The sequence below is a fragment of the Bufo bufo genome, chromosome 5 (assembly GCF_905171765.1).
Source record: "Bufo bufo chromosome 5, aBufBuf1.1, whole genome shotgun sequence".
Classification (NCBI taxonomy): domain Eukaryota; kingdom Metazoa; phylum Chordata; class Amphibia; order Anura; family Bufonidae; genus Bufo; species Bufo bufo.
The window spans coordinates 463,867,464-463,887,893 of NC_053393.1; the positions used below are offsets into that span (position 1 = coordinate 463,867,464).

The 20,430-nt window shown below is 40.9% G+C and overlaps 1 protein-coding gene across 1 annotated transcript in view; it reads left to right on the forward strand.

The window, feature by feature from the left end:
* DNAH11 (dynein axonemal heavy chain 11) overlaps positions 1-20,430 on the forward strand; it is a 303,358-nt gene that overhangs the window by 121,701 nt on the left and 161,227 nt on the right. Inside the window, exons 32-39 of the mRNA XM_040433722.1 lie at positions 493-624; positions 3,547-3,707; positions 4,262-4,418; positions 4,503-4,648; positions 4,749-4,865; positions 7,135-7,273; positions 16,483-16,575; positions 19,160-19,354. Of these exons, the coding sequence (XP_040289656.1) occupies positions 493-624; positions 3,547-3,707; positions 4,262-4,418; positions 4,503-4,648; positions 4,749-4,865; positions 7,135-7,273; positions 16,483-16,575; positions 19,160-19,354 (1,140 nt within the window). The remainder of the gene's footprint in view (positions 1-492; positions 625-3,546; positions 3,708-4,261; positions 4,419-4,502; positions 4,649-4,748; positions 4,866-7,134; positions 7,274-16,482; positions 16,576-19,159; positions 19,355-20,430) is intronic.

The window sequence follows — 20,430 nt, forward strand, 5'->3', positions numbered from 1 at the left end:
TGTAGACAATACGTGCTGCAGCTCACCTGAGAATGTTATCATATGACTACAGGGCTACAAGGTGAACCTAGTACATGCTGACAGCCATGGAAGGCTCAGTAACCTAGAGTCGGTCACATACAGTGATGTCGGCCAAACCTTCCAATTTTCTGTGGGATGGGAGGACCATCTAATGTGTATGGAAGTGTCCTGGCTTTGCCTCAACAACAGGTGTTGAGGGTAATCAAGGATTGGACTGTTGGATTTCAACATGCCTGATCGTTGTCTTCTCAGGGGAGATCAGCCGCTGCCGGAGGTGTCTAGCTGCTCCTTTCTTACCTCTCCCTATTGAGAACACATTCACTCTTGGGCATGCTGAGTCAGAATTTGTATGGGGGGGGGGGGGTTGATGCTGTAACTGTTGGCTGAATAATCTTTCTAAAGTGTACGACCAGTCTATACACAGTGATCAAATAGAAATCAAGAACGTTATGGTGTTGTTTTCTCTTTCAGATTAATCAGTTAAATGCTCTCATTACGATGTTGTTGGGTGAACTCTCCCCTGGAGACAGGCAGAAGATCATGACAATATGCACCATAGATGTCCATGCCAGAGATGTGGTTGCTAAGCTGGTTATGCATAAGGTAATATGCTCATTTTGTTTTAAAGTTTTTATACAGCAATTCCACTTACTCTAAGTGCGACCTTTTGGCTCATAATAAGAAACCTGGAGGGCTGAGTGTGTACTCTGTGTGTAAGAGTATCCCTGACTCATACACTATTGTATTCTGTCCTATTTGTATTCATGAGAGTTATAGAAACAGCATAGCACATCAAGCTTGGCGGCTTCCATAATTCTAGCCACCTCAGTATTTGATGACCCTCCATTCTAGTGATAAGTGTGGGTACCAAAAGTGAGGGGGATAATCAAAAACAGCTATTTTGCCATTGTTTTGTGGGCCACCCACATCATTGCCCCTATTTCCCTGATGACACTGCTTTGGCAGTAAAACATGTAGGGGAGCAGGGTCAGACTGGCCCACCAGAGAACAATTCGATCCTCTGGTGGGCCCAAGCTCTGACAATAATGAACCCCTAGTAAAGCAGAGCCCAGAGGGTGGGCCCTCAGAATTGTTTCCTCTAGTGGGCCCAAGGGACTTCAGTCCAGTGCTGTACGGAAGCGCTGGTTGATACCTTTATTTTAACTTGCATGTATAGGTGTATAAGTGTGCAGTACTGGATTTGGACCCTTTTTAATTGGCACAATAACATTTATTCTTTTAGTAGTCCATTAGAGGGTCTGTTTAGCTGGTAGGGCATTGGTCTCTCCAGATTATGTATTATACAGGGTGGGCCATTTATATGGATACACCTTAATAAAATGGGAATGGTTGGTGATATTAACTTCCTGTTTGTGGCACATTAGTATATGTGAGGGGGGAAACTTTTCAAGATGGGTGGTGACCATGGCGGCCATTTTGAAGTCAGCTATTTTGAATCCAACTTTTGTTTTTTCAATAGGAAGAGGGTCATGTGACACATCAAACTTATTGTGAATTTCACAAGAAAAACAATGGTGTGCTTGGTTTTAACGTAACTTTATTCTTTCATGAGTTATTTACAAGTTTCTGACCACTTATAAAATGTGTTCAATGTGCTGCCCATTGTGTTGGATTGTCAATGCAACCCTCTTCTCCCACTCTTCACACACTGATAGCAACACTGCAGGAGAAATGCTAGCACAGGCTTCCAGTATCCGTAGTTTCAGGTGCTGCACATCTCGTATCTTCACAGCATAGACAATTGCCTTTAGATGACCCCAAAGATAAAAGTCTAAGGGGGTCAGATCGGGAGACCTTGGGGGCCATTCAACTGGCCCACGACGACCAATCCACTTTCCAGGAAACTGTTCATCTAGGAATGCTCGGACCTGACACCCATAATGTGGTGGTGCACCATCTTGCTGGAAAAACTCAGGGAACGTGCCAGCTTCAGTGCATAAAGAGGGAAACACATCATCATGTAGCAATTTCGCATATCCAGTGGCCTTGAGGTTTCCATTGATGAAGAATGGCCCCACTATCTTTGTACCCCATATACCACACCATACCATCAATTTTTTTGTTCCAACAGTCTTGGAGGGATCTATCCAATGTGGGTTAGTCTCAGACCAATAGCGGTGGTTTTGTTTGTTAACTTTACCATTCACATAAAAGTTTGCCTCATCACTGAACAAAATCTTCTGCGTAAACTGAGGGTCCTGTTCCAATTTTTGTTTTGCCCATTCTGCAAATTCAGTGCGCCGATCTGGGTCATCCTCGTTGAGATGCTGCAGTAGCTGGAGTTTGTAAGGGTGCCATTTGTGAGTAGCTAATATCCGCCGAAGGGATGCTCGACTAATGCCACTCTCCAGTGATATGCGGCGAGTGCTACGGTGTGGGCTCTTGCTGAATTAAGCTAGGACAGCCACTGATGTTTCTTCATTAGAGACAGATTTCATGCGTCCACATTTTGGCAAATCCAACACTGAACCAGTTTCACGAAACTTAGCAAGCAGTTTGCTAACTGTAGCATGGGAGATGGGTGGTCTCGTAGGGTGTCTTGCATTGAAATCTGCTGCAATGACCCGGTTACTGCGTTCACCAGACATCAACACAATTTCTATCCGCTCCTCACGTGTTAACCTCGGCGACATGTCAATGGCTGTAAACAAAAAGAAACTTGTAAATAACTCATGAAAGAATAATGTTACGTTAAAACCCTCTTCCTATTGAAAAAACAAAAGTTGTATTCAAAATGGCCGACTTCAAAATGGCCGCCATGGTCACCACCCATCTTGAAAATTTTCCCCCCTCACATATACTAATGTGCCACAAACAGGAAGTTACTATCACCAACCATTCCCATTTTATTAAGGTGTATCCATATAAATGGCCCACCCTGTATATTGAATCATTTCCTCCCCTGGACTATGACTTTTCCTAGGGTTATGCTTTTTGTTTTGTGCATATTTCTACACAGATTCTTTTATGGCTCTATGTTGTGCCATTCCTGTATTATTTCTACTAGAAGTTATGAATGAATTGCTAGCAGTCTGCAGTAAGGGTACAGAGGGGAGGTAACAAGTTTGGGGGGGGGGGGGGGGGGTGTCCCTGCACAGTCTGACTCTATCCAACCAGTGCTGCTATTTTCAGTCTGTGCAGGTACACATCTCCAACTGGTTAACACCCTTCTGTACCCTTACTGCAGACTGCTAGCAATTCATTCATAACTTCTAGTAGATATAACACAGGAATGGCACCACATAGAGCCATAAGAATAGATGTTCCAGAATTGTTATTACATGGGGAATGTATGTAGCTATTAAAACAGGCATGTCAGGAGCGGTGACAGGTCCTCTTTAAATGTCTCACATATATTGGGTTGTTCCTGTTTTTTTATTTGTAAAAGGTGCATAAATGTCTAAAATTGCTTAGCCTTGTTTATGATGCTTGCTTCAACAACTGTTTGCACATTATCGATTTCTTTATGGTTAATTATTTAGTTTTTCTTTTTGACTCTTAAAGGTGACCAGCGCTCAAGATTTTGCTTGGTTATCTCAACTGAGACATCGTTGGGATGACAAACAAAAGCACTGCTTTGTCAATATTTGTGACGCCCAGTTTCAGTATTCTTACGAATACTTAGGGAATACACCTCGTCTGGTTATCACACCTTTGACTGACAGGTAAATCCTTTTTTGGTTTGTGATGTAACCAGAACTCTTTGCACTTAATCAGTCAAAACGGATGTATGATTGTATATGAGTGTAACCACATTATGGCTGGAACAAATAATAAATGGGTCCCCAGGACTTTTATATTTATGCGCTAGGATAGGTCACTAATATCAGATAGGTAGGAGTCCAACTCCCGGCAGTTCTACCTCAGCTCTGGTGCTGGAACTACGAAGCTGCACCCACTGTGTAGTGGTTACTGCAGAGCTGCTCCCATTCAATTGAAGAGTCCGAGACAGAGATACAAATGAGCGTTGTGACTGTCTACAGCCGCCACTCCACAGAGCTTAGACATTTATTGCATACTATAATAAAACTGTATACAGTAAGCTCCAAGGCTCCCTCTAGTGGGGGCTGCAGTGAACCAGCAAAGCTGAATGTTCATTTCATGGTGGTACCTTGGTGGACTCAAAAATAATGCTTTTTTTATTGACACCTTGTTTTTGTTTGTCCAGCCTATTACTGAAATAATTTTCTTTGAAACTGGATTTGTTGTCCTCCATAAGGTGCTACATCACCCTGACACAGTCTCTCCACCTGACTATGAGCGGGGCTCCGGCCGGCCCTGCTGGAACAGGAAAAACGGAGACAACCAAAGATTTAGGTCGGGCCCTGGGGGTGATGGTATATGTCTTCAACTGCTCTGAACAGATGGATTATAAAGTAAGTTAAATGGCAAATTCACAATCTGTGCTTCCTAAAACATTTCTTTTCCACAGTGCAGTTTCATTGCAATTTGTCTTGCAGTCGGTAGGAAACATATATAAAGGCCTGGCGCAGACCGGAGCCTGGGGATGCTTTGATGAATTTAACAGGATTGCAGTAGAAGTTCTGTCAGTGGTTGCAGTACAAGTGAAAAGTATTCAGGATGCCATCCGCAACAAGAAAAAGAGGCAAGCGGAGAATCTATCCAGAAATGATAACTTACATCAAATCAAAATGTAATCTTAGGCAAAGAGCACATTTCACAGCTTGTCCCTCTCCTCCTGACAGATTCTTTTTCCTTGGAGAAAACATCACATTGAAGCCATCAGTGGGAATATTTATCACTATGAACCCTGGTTACGCCGGCCGCACAGAACTGCCGGAGAATCTCAAGGCCCTCTTTAGGCAAGCTATTGGAGCGCTATCGCCATCTATTGTTGCTTTCTTTATTAGCACTTTTTATTGGAGCTACGGTCTATTATGTTCCTTAGGAATTTTAAGCAAAGGAACAAAATCTGGTAGATGTGTCAGGACTACAGTAAGGAGCATAAGCACATATTTTATAGCTGTTAAAAAACGGTGACTTCCAAATAGCACATACAGTAAGAATGACGGGATGGAATTATAATCCATACATATTCCATTTTTTTTTTCCTATACAGCCATCCTTTCAGATTCTGTTACCAAGCTGAAATGAAATCTTGAAGGCATTTGAAACCAAACCTTTTTGGCCGTTTCTGACAACTCCTTTACATAAAGAATAAAAGTTGTATTTCTAGGCAGCGAGAAGCCAGTCGGCAGCCTAAGAAGTGTGGTTGTAACCATTGTGAAGTGCATAGTAATAGTTTATTGGACATATACCACCTGACAGTCTCCCTTTAAAACATAGGGGCACATTTATGAAATCCGGCGTTTTAGACTCCAATCTTAATTAAGGTCCATAGCTGGCGGTGGATCCGCCAAAGTTATGAAGAGACACCGGCCTCTCCATAACTTCGGCAGATCATGCGCCAGTTCTAAATGTAAGACCGCTTCTGTGTTGTCTTACATTTAGATAATTTTCTATTCCTAAAACAGGCGTAGTAAATGGTAAATGAGCCGGACCTGCTGGCCCTTCCCCGCACACTCCATGCCCACAATTTTAGACCAGGTGTGAGCTGGGCGAAGTCGTAGATAGCGGCTGGTTGCGCTAATTTAGGCATATTTCAGTATAGTAAATGACCCCTATAGTATTACGTGACTTACAAAATGTATGGAAGCTATTTAAATTTTTCCTATTAGTCTTTTACTTTTTTATTTTATTATATTTTATCATTAAGGGTGTAAAAGAGCTAGAAAGTCTTCAGAGGCAGGCAGACAAATTATTAAATGTTTATAATGAGCGGCTTTAATAAAATCAGGTGATCTTCTATCCATGTATAGTTATGTGTTCAGCATTAAGAACTGGGGCAGGATTTATGAATTCCAAAGTCTTTACAAAGGAGCAGGGGACATTAATTCCATGTGGAGAGAAGGATTCTTTACAGTTAAAGTAGTCAAACTATGGAGTGCCCTACCCCAACCAAGAGATAGTAATGACAGATACTATGGGTGAGAATTATTAAAACTGGTGCAAAGGAAAACTGGCTTAGTTGCCCATAGCATCCAGATAGATCTTTTCATTTTCCAAAGAAGTCGTAAAAAAATGAAAGGTGGAATTTGATAAATCTCCCCCTACGTGAGCATTTAAAGGGTTACACGCTTATCTAACAGCAAACGGCTTTGAAGGTTATAACAAGTAATGTACAGGGTGGGCCATTTATATGGATACACCTTAATAAAATAGGAATGGTTGGTGATATTAACTTCCTGTTTGTGGAACATTAGTATATGTGAGGGGGGAAACTTTTCAAGATGGGTGGTGACCATGGTGGCCATTTTGAAGTCGGCCATTTTGAATCCAACTTTTGTTTTTTCAATAGGAAGAGGGTCATTTGACACATCAAACTTATTGGAAATTTCACAAGAAAAACAATGGTGTGCTTGGTTTTAACGTAACTTTATTCTTTCATGAGTTATTTACAAGTTTCTGACCACTTACAAAATGTGTTCAATGTGCTGTCCATTGTGTTGGATTGTCAATGCAACCCTTTTCTCCCACTCTTCACACACTGATAGCAACACCGCAGGAGAAATGCTAGCACAGGCTTCCAGTATCCGTAGTTTCAGGTGCTGCACATCTCGTATCATCTAAAGGCAATCGTCTATGCTGTGAAGATACGAGATGTGCAGCACCTGAAACTACGGATACTGGAAGCCTGTGCTAGCATTTCTCCTGCGGTGTTGGATTCAAAATGGCCGACTTCAAAATGGCCGCCATGGTCACCACCCATTTTGAAAAGTTTCCCCCCTCACATATACTAATATGCCACAAACAGGAAGTTAATATCACTAACCATTCCCATTTTATTAAGGTGTATCCATATAAATGGCCCACCCTGTAGTATAATTGCCCTGAAAATGGTTGAACTTGATGATCATGTGTCATGTAACTATGTAAGTTGTGGGTTTGCTGCACATTTTCCACACGGGCCACTGATGTATAACAGTTAACTATTTTCGTCTACCATTTTAAGGATTGTAAAGGCGTAGTCACGCTGCAATGTTAATGATTATGCTCTGCAATTTCTTTCAGGCCATGTGCCATGGTGGTTCCAGACACTGAGCTGATCTGTGAAATAATGCTGATAGCTGAGGGGTTCCTTAATGCCCGCCCTTTAGCCAGGAAATTTATTACCCTTTACACGCTATGCAAGGAGCTGCTTTCCAAACAGGTAATGTTGCTGTTAATGAATACAGATTCACATCTACTTTTTCTGCAAGTACATGTGATACTTGCTTATTCTATCATCTTGTAGCTACCATTTTCTATCTAGCCAAGACATGGTGCAAAAACTGATTAAAGGCTATGTACACCTTCGGGGGCAAATTTTTAAAATGATTGTAATTTATTAATTTTGGGCTTAAAATCATCAGTTGGTCTTTATTAAAAAATATTCAGCAGCTTTGTCATAAAAAGGTTAACTTCTGCCTTGCTGTGTTAATGGTACTTTCACTGTGTGCCTGGGGTCTGATAACCCTTATCTCTAATTTATGAATGGCTCAAAAACATTTATTTAAGCCACATTATCAGTAAGATAAGAATTGAGCTATAATGAATGTTTATAAGGTCAGAGATCAGAGCCATCAGCTGAGCTGCCTGACGGAACAGTAAAAATAGACAGGATGTTACTAGAGAATCTCAAGGCTGCACAGAGAGAGGGGCTTAACATTGTTAACAAAGAGCAGTTGAAAAAATGATTTTTAACTCAAAATGAGCAGTGATTTTAAATTTACATTTAATATCGAATATCCTGATGCTGGGTCTTTTTTCACATATTTTCTTTTAGATCTTTTTCACTGTGCCCTGTTTCCTTTTTCTGTGTCCTGGGTCCCTTCCAGCACCCATTTTTTTCTTTAGTTATACTTAGGAATATATCCATCATATTTTAAAGAGTTTGCTGTTTACAAGCAAGTTAAAGACGTTAACCACCCATGTCTATTATTTATTTATTGTGATGAAAAGGAGGCATTTCTTCATATAAAAGTCCTTGAATTATCTTTTATAAAATTGCTGAAGGCTATGTAGACCTTGGAAAGCACATTTTTTTTATTGTGTGTTGTACAAAAAACAATGCAGCTTTGCAATAGGTCTTAATTATAAAATTCCTGTTTTGTTTCCACAGCTCTTATGCAAGCTATGTGTCTCCATGGTAGCAGATCACAAACAAATGCTGTGTTGTGTAAGGGTACTTTCACACTAGCGTTTTTCTTTTCCGGTATTGAGTTCTGTCCTAGGGGCTCAATACCGGAAAAAAACTGATCACTTTTATCCTAATGCATCCTGAATGGAGAGAAATCCTTTCAGGATGCATCAGCTCAGTCCCTCTTACGTTTTTTGGCCAGAGAAAATACCGCAGCATGCTGCAGTTTTCTCTCTGGCCAAAAATCCTGAACACTTGCCGGAATGCCAGCATTAATTTCCATTGAAATGCATTAATGCCGTATCCGGATCCGTCTCACAAATGCATCTGTTTGCGTCTGGATTGCCAGGTCTGGCAGGCAGTTCCGGCGACGGAACTACCTGCCTGAATCCTCTGCCGCAAGTGTGAAAGTAGCCTTATACTGCAGTCTTGATTTTTCATACTTTATTCCATTTGCGCTCTGCTTTGTGCTATCTAGCCAGAAGTAGTGGACAAAAAGAACTGAAAATGACTGCAGGATTTAGCTACACGGTTTGTTGTCTGTTACCATGGAGATATATAGCCTGCATGGGAGCGTCATATTTCATGTTATATGCATTGAGAAAACAATTGTTTGCAAAGGTGGACATGGACTTTAACCCCTTCCACCCCAGCGCCGTACATGTACGGTGGAACAAGAGGTTTTATATATGGCATCTACTTGCGAGCGCAGCAGGCGCCATAGTGACTGGGTTTCTGCTGTTAATATGAAGAAGAGGACCGGCACTCACCTTTACGCGAGTGCCGGTCCTCTTCTTCATATTGTTCGCTGGGACGCCGACCCATTGACACGTGCACCGCAACCATTACAAGGCAGTGCCGACCCTCATCTTCAATATATTACATGGGTTTCTGCTGTTGTCTGCGATCGGGCGATAGTGCCAAAGAGTGTGCTTCTGGGTCAGGTACAGCTCCCCCATGCAGTTTGAGGGAGCCGTTCCTTCGGTCTGATGCGCTGGGTCTCTTTGAAGAGACCAGAGTTTCAGAGCTGTACTTCCTATGGTGGCAGGGCTCCATAGGATAACTACAAGTGGAGTTTAGATTGTAGTTCTATTGAACTACAGTGTAAGCCAAAAGCAATCTGAAGGTTGCATAGTCTAGCCTCCTAGGGGAGGCTAAAATTTTTTTTTTATTAAAGAGTACCTTTCACCGCTCCTGACATACCTGTTTTAATAGCTTCATGCATTCCCCATGTAATAGGAGTTCTGGAGTATCTATTCTTATGGGCTCCATGTTGTACAGTACAGAGTGGTGGTAACCAGTTGGGGGGGGGGGGGTGCCTCCACAGACTCATTGTATTCAATCAGTGCTGCTATTTTCAGACTGTGCATACTCCCTTTAATTATTCCCTAAAAATATTTAATGGATAGTTACCCCAGTAGACCTCACATACATAAATGAAATCAAGGGCGGGAGAGAGAGAAGTGTACAGACTCGCAGCTCTATCATTGATCCAAGTGCTGTATCATCACTCTGCCGGATCATTGAGGAAGCAGTCAGGGTGGTCTGATACTGTTAGACACGACTGCAGATTATAGGACACAGGCACTTTTTGGCAAGATTTTTTCTTGCTGTTAAGGGCATCTTATAATCTAAGTATTGTACATACATTACCTCAACTTGCTTTTTGTTTATGCATCATCCCTTGTATTGGCCCTCAACCTTCTGTAAAGTTCAACGCTTCTCTCACTGAGAGGCTGGCTTGTTAGAGTCATTTTTCTGGTTGCTCTTGGCTCACAGGGGCTGGTGTGTCCGTGTCTGCTGCTTCTCTCCTTGCCACTTTTACACTGCACACGCTGCATAGAGCTCCTTGCTCTTCGGCTACTTCTCACAGACTGACTATAGCTCTCAGACCAGAGGGGTGGGGCCAGTTCACATCTAGTAACTGCATTTAGGACTGATACATTAACCCTTTCTCCAACATAAGCTCCTGGGATCACAAAAAGGACTGTAAAAATTTATTAACCCCTTTAGCAGTGATTCCATACTCTTCAGTGAGAACCAGTACCCTTCCTGAGATTCCTTTGCTTAGTAATCCCATGGCCGTGCTTGATTTAGGGGTTTTGTGCTCTGCATATGATGTTGTTTTACCATTACTGCAGCTAATAGATTTTATGCTGTTACCCAGCAATGATAGTCTTTGTAACCGAATGTAATAAAAGACGCAGTACACCTTACTGATGAATCCGATGAATGTAATATATGTTCAGTGAAATTTAAAAACCATAATGTAAAACATAATATCCCTTTGTAGTAGCATTATGAGACCTGTCAAATTATTTCATATATGTATAGCTACCTTCAGGCTAAAGTATAAATTATTTAAACACTGTATAGATAGTTTTCTTTCTTGTATCTGCAATTAATTTCCCTACAATTCTAGTACTGACACATTTTGCTTGAAGTCATTTTTAGAAATGATAATTGCACTTTTCGGAAACTGCGTCATTAGCTACCAGTCAGAACATGTTCTTGTAAGAATTAGTTAGGCCTTTGTATCAATGCCATAGGTAATAAGTACTGCGTAATACAGTATAATGCAACAGTCTTGACTAGAGACAGGTAATTTCTAATATACTATACAGCATTGTATCACTGTGGGTATAGATGACACAAGCGTCATTTGCTTTGGCAAGGTAGCGTATTATCACTTTAAAATTCTCCTACAATTATAGAGCAATTAAATCTACCATCACAGTCTTGTGCTCTCAAAGAATGTCTTAGACTAAGGACTGTATATATATATATTCCTTGAGGTTGGTTTGCTAAATATGGTTTTGTGTTTCACATGTGTATTCTACATTGATAAAGTTAGTCTGTCACCAGGAAAGTCACAGATAAACCAGGCACAGTACCTTGTAGGGCTCGCTCAGTGGAATTTAACGATGTCTTTCACTTAGTGATCTGTTACATCAATCTGGAGAAAGAGTACTTTTAATGCATATGCAAATGAGCAGTTAAGTGCACTGAGGGTTTTCCCAAGCCACTCTGTGCAACCTTGCTCCTCCCTGTTTCTTCTGTCAGCCCCTCCCTCTCCTTGATTGACATGGTCAGATTCCTGAATATTCATGTAGCAATGGTTATTGTACACCTCTGCCTTCTGAAGGTATGTGATGGTGATGGGTCTTTAGCCCCGTGACAGATTAAGAAATTTGCAGCACACTTCTTGAACTTGAAGATACAAATGAAATCACATTTATTGGATAATATTATTCTCAGCATGAATCAGAGGAATCCAGATTCTTTCAAGCAACGTTTCGCAAATGTGTGGTGGAGAGCGTCGAACTCCTCTCAGCAGAAGTGTGCTGCATAGTCATCTGCCTGGTCCTGTCAATTAACGAGAGGGAGGGGCTGGCCCCACCCTCAGTGCACTTAACTGCTAATTTGTATATGGATGAAAAGTATTTTTTCTCCAGAATAAAGCAACAGATCACTAAGTGAAAGTTATTATTACATTCAGGTCAGCTATCCCTACACGGCTTTTTTGCCTGGTTTATCAGTGACTTTCCTGATGACAGACGCCCTTTAAACAAATTTGCAACACAATTTGAAAATTTGGAAAAAGTTTATTGAAAAATGAAAAAGAATATACTGTAATTATTATTTGGAGATGGTATTATGTCAGTATTTTTATGTGTTACCCAAGTGGTTTTGTACGATGATGTTCCTATCATTTAATACATTAACATGTTACTTTTAAAATAAAATGAAAATCCCTTATCACAGGTAGTGCTTTAATTGCTGTGTCTTAGTCTCGCCTGTGAGGATTAACGAAATCATTTATTAGGTCCTAAATTGGTCTATAAAATCAGGCATATTGTTGCTTCACTTAATTCGCGCTCCATAAATTGTTATAAACAATTTATGGTGCAATTGGGCCATATTATTCCAGGATGAGCCTTGATCAGAGTAAGTAAAGGTGACCGTGCAGGTTACTGCTGACATACAGACAAGTGTACAAGGCAATAACCCGATTTATTGTTGTGCTGAAGGGTATTACATACAAGGCAAACGCTGCTCATCTTGTTTTCTCCTATTCAGCAATACATTTGAGTTGTGAATTTATAAATTATTTTATTTCTTAAACTATATTGCTTAATTTTTATGCAAATCGCCATTCCTCCAGAAGAAAGAAACCCTCCTCTGAAGCTGCCTATAGGCAAAATCTATTGCTGTACTTAGCCTCTGTTCATATCTGCTTTGGATGCTACAATAGCCAGAAGAGTGACCTCCGTCTGCCCAATATACAGTACGGCAGTAGACCACTAACAAAGGAGGGAAGGATAGTGTAGTAGACTGCACTGTTCCATTTAGTGGTATCCTGTATAACTGGGCACCTATAGATTGCGGATGGACCTGTCTCATGCACGCAGGAAAACTTGTTTCATTGCTGTTAACCCTTTAATGACCGGGCCATTGTGAACCTTCGTGACCAGGCTTATGTTTGAAAATTTTCAATTCTCTGCTTTTAAAACAGAAAGTGATACCTCATAAAATATTTATTACTTAACATTCCCCATATGTCCACTTTATGTTGGCATCATTTTGTAAATGTCATTTTATTTTTTTAGGACGTTAAAAGGCTTAGAATTTTAGAAGCAATTCTTAAAATTTTTAAGAAAAATTCCAAAACCCACTTTTTAAGGACCAGTTAAGGTCTGAAGTCACTTTGTGGGGCTTACATAGTAGAAACCCCCCATAAATTATCTTATTTTGGAAACTACACCCCTCAAGTTACTCAAAACTGATTTTGCAAACTTTGTTAACCCTTTAGGTGTTCCACAAGAAAATGGAGATGAAATTTCAAAATTTCAATTTTTGGGCAGATTTTCCATTTTAATCCATTTTTTTCTTTAACACATCGAGAGTTAACAGCCATACAAAACTCAATATTTATTACCCTGATTCTGCAGTTTATAGAAACACCCCACATGTGGTGGTAAACTGCTGTATGGGCACACGACAGGGCACAGAAGAAAAGGAGCGCTGTATGGTTTTTGGAAGGCAGACTGGTTTTTAGACACTATGTCCCATTTGAAGCCCCCCAGATGTACCCTTACATTAGAAACAATCAAGAAGTGACCCTATTTTGGAAACTAGGGGATAAGGTGATAGTTTTATTGGTACTATGTTGGGGTACATATGATTTTTAATCGCTCTATATTATGTATTTTGTGAGGCAAGGTAACCATAGAATGGATGTTTTGGCACCATTTTTATTTTTTGTTTTTTACAACGTTCATCTGACAGGTTAGATCATGTGCTATTTTTATAGAGCAGGTTGTTACGGATGCGATGATATCAAATATATCTAAGTTCTTTGTTTCAGTTTTACATAATAAAGCATTTTTGAAAAAAAAATTATGTTTTTGTGTCTCCATTTTCTGAACGCCATATTTTTTTTATTTTTCTGCTGATTGTCTTGTGCAGAGGCTCGTTTTTTGCAGAAAGAGTTGATGTTTTTATTGGTACCATTTTTGGGTACATATGATTTTTTTTTGATCATTCATTATTACACTTTTTGAGGCAAGGTGACAAAAAAATTGGTAATTTTGGCACAGTTTTTATTTATTTATTTTTACGGTGTTAACCTGAGGGGTTAGGTCATGTGATATTTTTATTGAGGAGGTCGTCACGGACGTGGCAATACCTAATATGTATGCTTTTTCTTATTTATTTAAGTTTTACACAATAATAAAAATTTTGAAACAAAAAAAAAATTGTTTTAGTGTCTCCATAGTCTGAGAGCCACAATTTTTTGCCAATTGTCTTATGTAGGTGCTCATTGTCTGCAGGATGAGGTGACGGTTTGATTGGTACTATTTTGGGGGGCATACGCCCTTTTGATCGATTGGAGTTGCACTTTTTGTGATGGTAGATGACCAAAAATAGCTTTTTTTGCATTGTTTTTATTTTTTCCTTTTTTTTTTTAAGGTGTTTGCCTGAGGGGTTAGGTCTTCTGATATTTTTATAGAGCTGGTTGTTACGGATGCGGCAATACCAAACATGTTTAGGTATTCTATTTACTTCATTTTTACCCAATTATAAATGTGTGTATATGGGAAAATGTTAGATTTTTTTTAAACTTTTTTTTAACTTTTAATTTTTTTTACACTTTTTGACTCAGACCCATTTGCTTCTTGAAGACCCTGACAGGACCCTGTCAGGCTTGGCAAGCCACGGCAGAGCAGCGGCCCGAAGGAAGGGTGGAAGGAGGGAGCTTCCTCCCTGTTAATCCCTTCCATACAGCGGTCCCTATGGACCGCGGCATGGAACGGGTTAAACGGCCGACATCAGTACCAGCACCGATTTTGGCCATTACAGTAGATTGTCAGCTGTATGTTACAGATGACAATCTACTACCGCTTGGCCATCCTGAAAGATTGTGGGGATGGGGGGTTCCGCTCGGCCATCCTGAAAGATTGTGGGGGCGGGGAAGGGTGGGGGGTCCCGCTCGGCCATCCTGAATGGGGGGGAGGTGATCAACACAGTAGTGCAGCCCCGATCTCCTCAACATTTACTGAGGAGATCGGAGCTGCCCTGCTGAACACTGCCATTGGTCAATCAAATCTGACTGACCAATCGCAGCGATCCAAAGGCAGGGACCGCTGTGATTGGTCCCCAGCCGGTTGCCCGGACAGTTCTGCTGTCTATGATACCAGTTTACATGCCGGTGTCACTGCAAGTGTACTTGCGGTGACACTTTGATCTCATGACGTACTGTGTACGTCAAGATGTGGTAACTAACACCACATCATGACGTGCGCAGTACGCCATTGGTCATTAAGGGGTTAAAGACATAACTTTTCTAAAGCAAGTTGCCAACCTGTCTGGCGAAATTTACTTGAGATGGATGAATTGGCTATAGTTCAGCATAAGTTTGCATTGGTTGCTATGACGCCTTGCGCTCCTGCAATGCCAGTCCGGTATCTCAGGGACCGTGTTCCATGGACGTCTGCATGAGACTTTACATGTACTCGGCATTAGCCTCTCTGGTGAATGCTACACCACCCTAGTGACGTGCCAATGGATACATCTAATGTGACAGCCCTATGCTGCATAATGCAACCTTCTATTCTCCCCTTAGCTTTTCCTCTTACTTTTTTCCTTGATGACTTGTTCCTGTCACTACCTCTGTGAATCATGTCATATTTTCTGGCATTTACCTGTCTGGTATAATTCTTGAATAGTATCATTATACTGTAATATTCTGTACACACTTTTTTTTGTGCTGATATCTGTATGTCTGGACTTCATATTCCTTTGTTTATCTCCTATATTGTTCACTTATTAGCTCTTCGCTTGTATTAGTGTGTTCCAAAAGACAGTTATCCTTAGAGGGATTTTCGAGGCCTTTTAGATTAATGTAAACACCAAACCAACTTCCCCTTCTAGAGTAACAGTAACCCATATATATGAAAGACCAAAAACCAATAAGAGTATATGTACTTGAATAATAAATTTATTAATAGTCACCGTAAACATGATTATATCATTATATTTTATTAAACACAACTGGTTAAAAAAATTAAAAACAACACAATTGTGGTGGCTGGACAACAGGATAGACCTAAAGTGCAAGTGCAAAATTGTATTAAAAACACAGCATAACAGTGTAGCTTTGAAAAAGGTTTTCTGCTAAATATGCTGGAAAAAATATAGTATAATAAAGATGCAAATGAATAAAAAGCAATTAATAATACCAACCAAAGTATCCAATCTCGTATTAGGTCAGACCACCACCATTTATAGTAATGACCTATCCGTATGATCAATATTAGATCAGCGGAGGCCAGATTCCCAGGATTGTAGGAGGTGCGGTGGACTGTGTGGTGGTCGGGAAATGAACGGCAAGTGCAGTCCCACAGGACAGGTCATCAATATTATAGTTCTGGAATGTGCCTTTAGCTCAGTGCTAGTTATTTGTACCTCATCAGATGTTATTATTACCTCTAATGTATTTCATAGCATGCACGCACTCCTTTATACTGCTCTCTTCTTAAACATAAAGTTACATTTAAAATAAAATCATGACTATGACAGGTCCTCCTGTTGAAAGATCAATACTATTAGACAGTAATACATGAATGTTCATCAGTTTCATCAATGTATAGAGTGTTTGGAAGTTTTAAGAACCTATTCAACAAGTTATCTATGAAAATGTTAATACTTGTTCTTTTATGTGATGAACCCATGTACAGGATCACTATGACTGGGGCCTGAGAGCTGTAAAGTCTGTCCTTGTTGTAGCAGGCTCCCTAAAACGAGGTGACAGTAATCGGCCAGAAGATCAGGTACATTTCTTTTCATTCTTGCCACACTGATTAGAATATGACTTCCTCAGTATGCTCATTTAGACAAGCCATAGCAAATCGCATCTACTCTATTACAGGTATGTACCAGCACTTTTCTGAGGTCTCTCCATGCTAGAAGCTACAGCTGCTTTCTCAGCTTGTGGAAAGGGCAGCTTGCTTGTCTGCTTGTATCTAACCCCGTGCAAGCTGTAATTTACTCCAGCCTATACCGCACATTATTCCCATTGTATGTGCCACCATTTTTAACAAAACTTTATTGACCCCCAAAACATACATCAAAACCAGCACTAAATTGATTCAATGTGCAAGAAGTTATAAGGGTTATCCAATGTCTAAAACATGCCCTCAATGCCTGGGCCCCTCATGTAGATTATACTTACCCTGCTCCCCGTCACCGGCGTTGCTCCTGATCCCCACACGGCCGCCACTGCATCACCCACGGTGCTAAGGAGTCTCATCCCCTTTGCGGCCTGCGATTGGCTGCTCCCTCCGCCGGCGGATGTTTTGATCCATGCAACAGGGAGATGCAGTGGCGGCCGTGCAGGGGATCGGGAGTGACGTGGGTGCCGGGCAGCGGGGTAAGTAAAATCTATATGAGGGGCCTGGGCATTGGGGGGGCATGATTTACACTTTGGATAACCCCTTTAAGGTTGTGAAATGGCGTTTATATCTCTATACGTGAATAGTGTTATAAATCCGTGGGTAGTTTCTAAACACACCATGCACAGAAGAGATGCAAATCATATTTATGAACAATAAGCATCTTTCAAGGAGAAATGAGAAAAAATCTTTAAGCAGGGATAGCAAGACTGTAAGCTGACTGCAAGGCATGTTTAGAAGCTCTAATTTTGGCTTAAAGGGGTTGTCTCACTTCAGCAAATGGCATTAAGGCCTCATGCACGGGCAACATCCGTGCGGCTGCCGGGACGGATCGAGACCCATTCCATTTGAATGGGTCCGTGATCCGTCTGCACTGTAAAAAAATAAAACATGTTCTATTTGTTTGCTGTGCGGAGGCACGGTCTGAAACACCACGGAAGCACTACGGAGTGCTTCCGTAGGCTTCTGATCCGTGCTTCCGTTCCGCACCACACCGCATCTGCCGGATTGCGGACCCATTCAAGTGTATGGGTCCGCATCCGTGATGCGGGGTGCACGCGGCTGGTGCCTGTGTATTGCGAACCCGCCGTATGCGCGACCGTGTCCATGAGCCCTTATTCTGTAGACAAAGTAAATAATGGGCAGTTTCTCGTGTATTGTGATTGACCATATTGCTTCCTTTGCTGGCTGGATTCATTTTTCCATTGCATTATACACTGCTCTTGTCCGGGGGTTACGACTACCATCACAGTGCAGATATGTGGTGGCTGGGACAGGAGCTGCTGAACATTTGTGCCTATGTGCACAACTGCACACCCATGGTCCCGGCCACCAGAGAGGCTTGCACTTTTTCTTCCAGTGCTGCTGAATTGCAACGGAGCCATAACCCCTGGAAACAAGCAGTGTACAATGTGATGGAAAAATGGATCAAGCCAGCAAACGAGGCAATATGGACAATCACAATACATTAGTAAGTGCCTTTTATTAACGTTGACTACGTGATGAATGCCATTTGCTAAAGTGAGACAACCCCTTTAAGAGAGAGTTACTAAATGTACACTGATAGGATGCTCAGACTTTTACACTTGCTGAATAATGTTTCAATTGCAACAAAACTGTGTCATATTTAAAGAGAACCTGACACCAGATTGCACATTACGAGCTGCGTACATTATTATGTAGATCTCTTAGAGCTAATGAGGATGGTTTACTGACTTAGAAAATCCATGCCAGAACAGCGGTGTAATCCCTTTTTGAAAGTTCTCCTGTGTGATATTAAAATTAGAATTTTATGAGTCCAGCTAAATAGTGTGCGTGCTTATAAAGCCTCATTCACACGTCAGTGTTTGGTCAGTGATTTCCATCAGTGATTCTGAGGCAAAACCAGGATTGGAGCCTCCACAGACATAAGGTATAAGGGAAAGATCTGCACCTGTTCTGTGTTTAGAGCCGCACCTGGTTTTGGCTCACAATCACTGATGGAAATCACTGACCGAACACTGACGTGTGAATGAGGCATTAGCTACTGTCAAACTTCACCCAGCTTGCTTATCTGACAAGCTCCCTACAGTGTACCTCCTCCCCGCAGCTGAAATCCCACCCTGTCCAGTATAAGCTACGGCGTCTGGTCCGGCTTAGTCCTTCCCCTAGAGCCCCCATTGATCATTAGAATGGGGTCTCTGTTTTCCCATTTGAATGAAACAGCAGACACACAACTGTCTGCTTCTCCATTCAACTCTATGGGATCCAGAGGGATACGTTTCCTATATAGGAAGTACATGTAGAATATATGGAGTGACTTTTTTGTAATAATAGAATATTACCTTATAGACTGTTATTATGCAATAAAAAAAATCCTGTAACCTAATTTTACTACTTCAGCATTTATAAGAATAATTTTTCATGGAGAAAGTGACTTTGCATAGATTCAGATTAATGTGTTTCCCCTTATTCCTGCTTCTAGGTACTCATGCGAGCTTTACGAGACTTCAATTTACCTAAGATAGTAACAGATGATGTCCCAATTTTCATGGGCCTGATCAGTGACCTGTTTCCTGCACTGGATGTTCCTAGGAAGAGGGACCTTCACTTTGAACAGATGGTTAAGCAGTCTATGCTCGAGCTTCACCTGCAGCCCGAAGAGAGCTTTATTCTCAAAGTAAAAACTAAACTCAATTTATTCTTAATTACTTTCATTAAAAAACTTACAGCTAAATCTGGCATGAACATGAAGGTTAACTTTTATTGCATGTTTTTTTTAAACTGACAAAGATGCAAAACCTGACTATCTTTAATGTGTTCACACTTACCTTTACCAAAAAATACTGTAGCTGATAGATAGAGGATAAATACATTAAATATTTTAAAAAAAAATTAAACCACATACTTCTGTATTTAAAGGAGTTGTATTATTAAAGGGAACCTGTCACCTTAAACATGGTATCTGATCTGCAGGCAGCATGTTATAGAGCAGGAGAAGCTGATCGGGTTGATATATAGTTTTGGGGAATAGATTCGCTAAAAGTTATATTTGTACATTTAAATTCCTGCTCATTCTGGGCTGTGAAGTCAAGCCCAGAATGAGCAGGAATTTAAATGAATTCAAGTTTTACCAAATATATTCCCCAAAACGATATATCAATCTGCTCAGCTCCTCCTGCTCTATAACATGCTGCCTGCAGATTGTACTGCTTATTCATGGTGACATGTTCCCTTTAAGGCAACCCTTGTGCATATGCCTTATTAGGGGATATAGACATCTTAGATGGAGCTCCCCCTCTTGGGGCTTCCCTCTATCTGGCAGTCACCTTGGCAGGCTTATAATACTACAATACTACATTCCTTGTACAGCCGCAGCTGTCTGTCTTTCTGGCCCCAGATGGTTTTGCAGCGGTGCTGATGGGCACAGCGACTCCATGAAAGGGGTTGTCTTTGTTGAGACGATCCCTTTAAATTTGAACTTCTTTGTGTATATTTTGATCAAATTCTTTAGGCCCACTTTAGGGCTGCTGTACATCACTTGTAAAATTAGTGGTCGGGAAGGAGTTAGAGATTTTATTGGGTGTACATAAATAAAAGACCAGTGATCTTTTGCCGTTTTAGCAAATAGTTATATTCCCAATGAAACAGCAATTCTGGACCATCATTTCTTATAACCCTGTTCTGCCGTTATTCCTCCTAGATATTCTAAAATAAGTTAATAACTCAATAGGGTGAGCCCCAATCATAATCCAG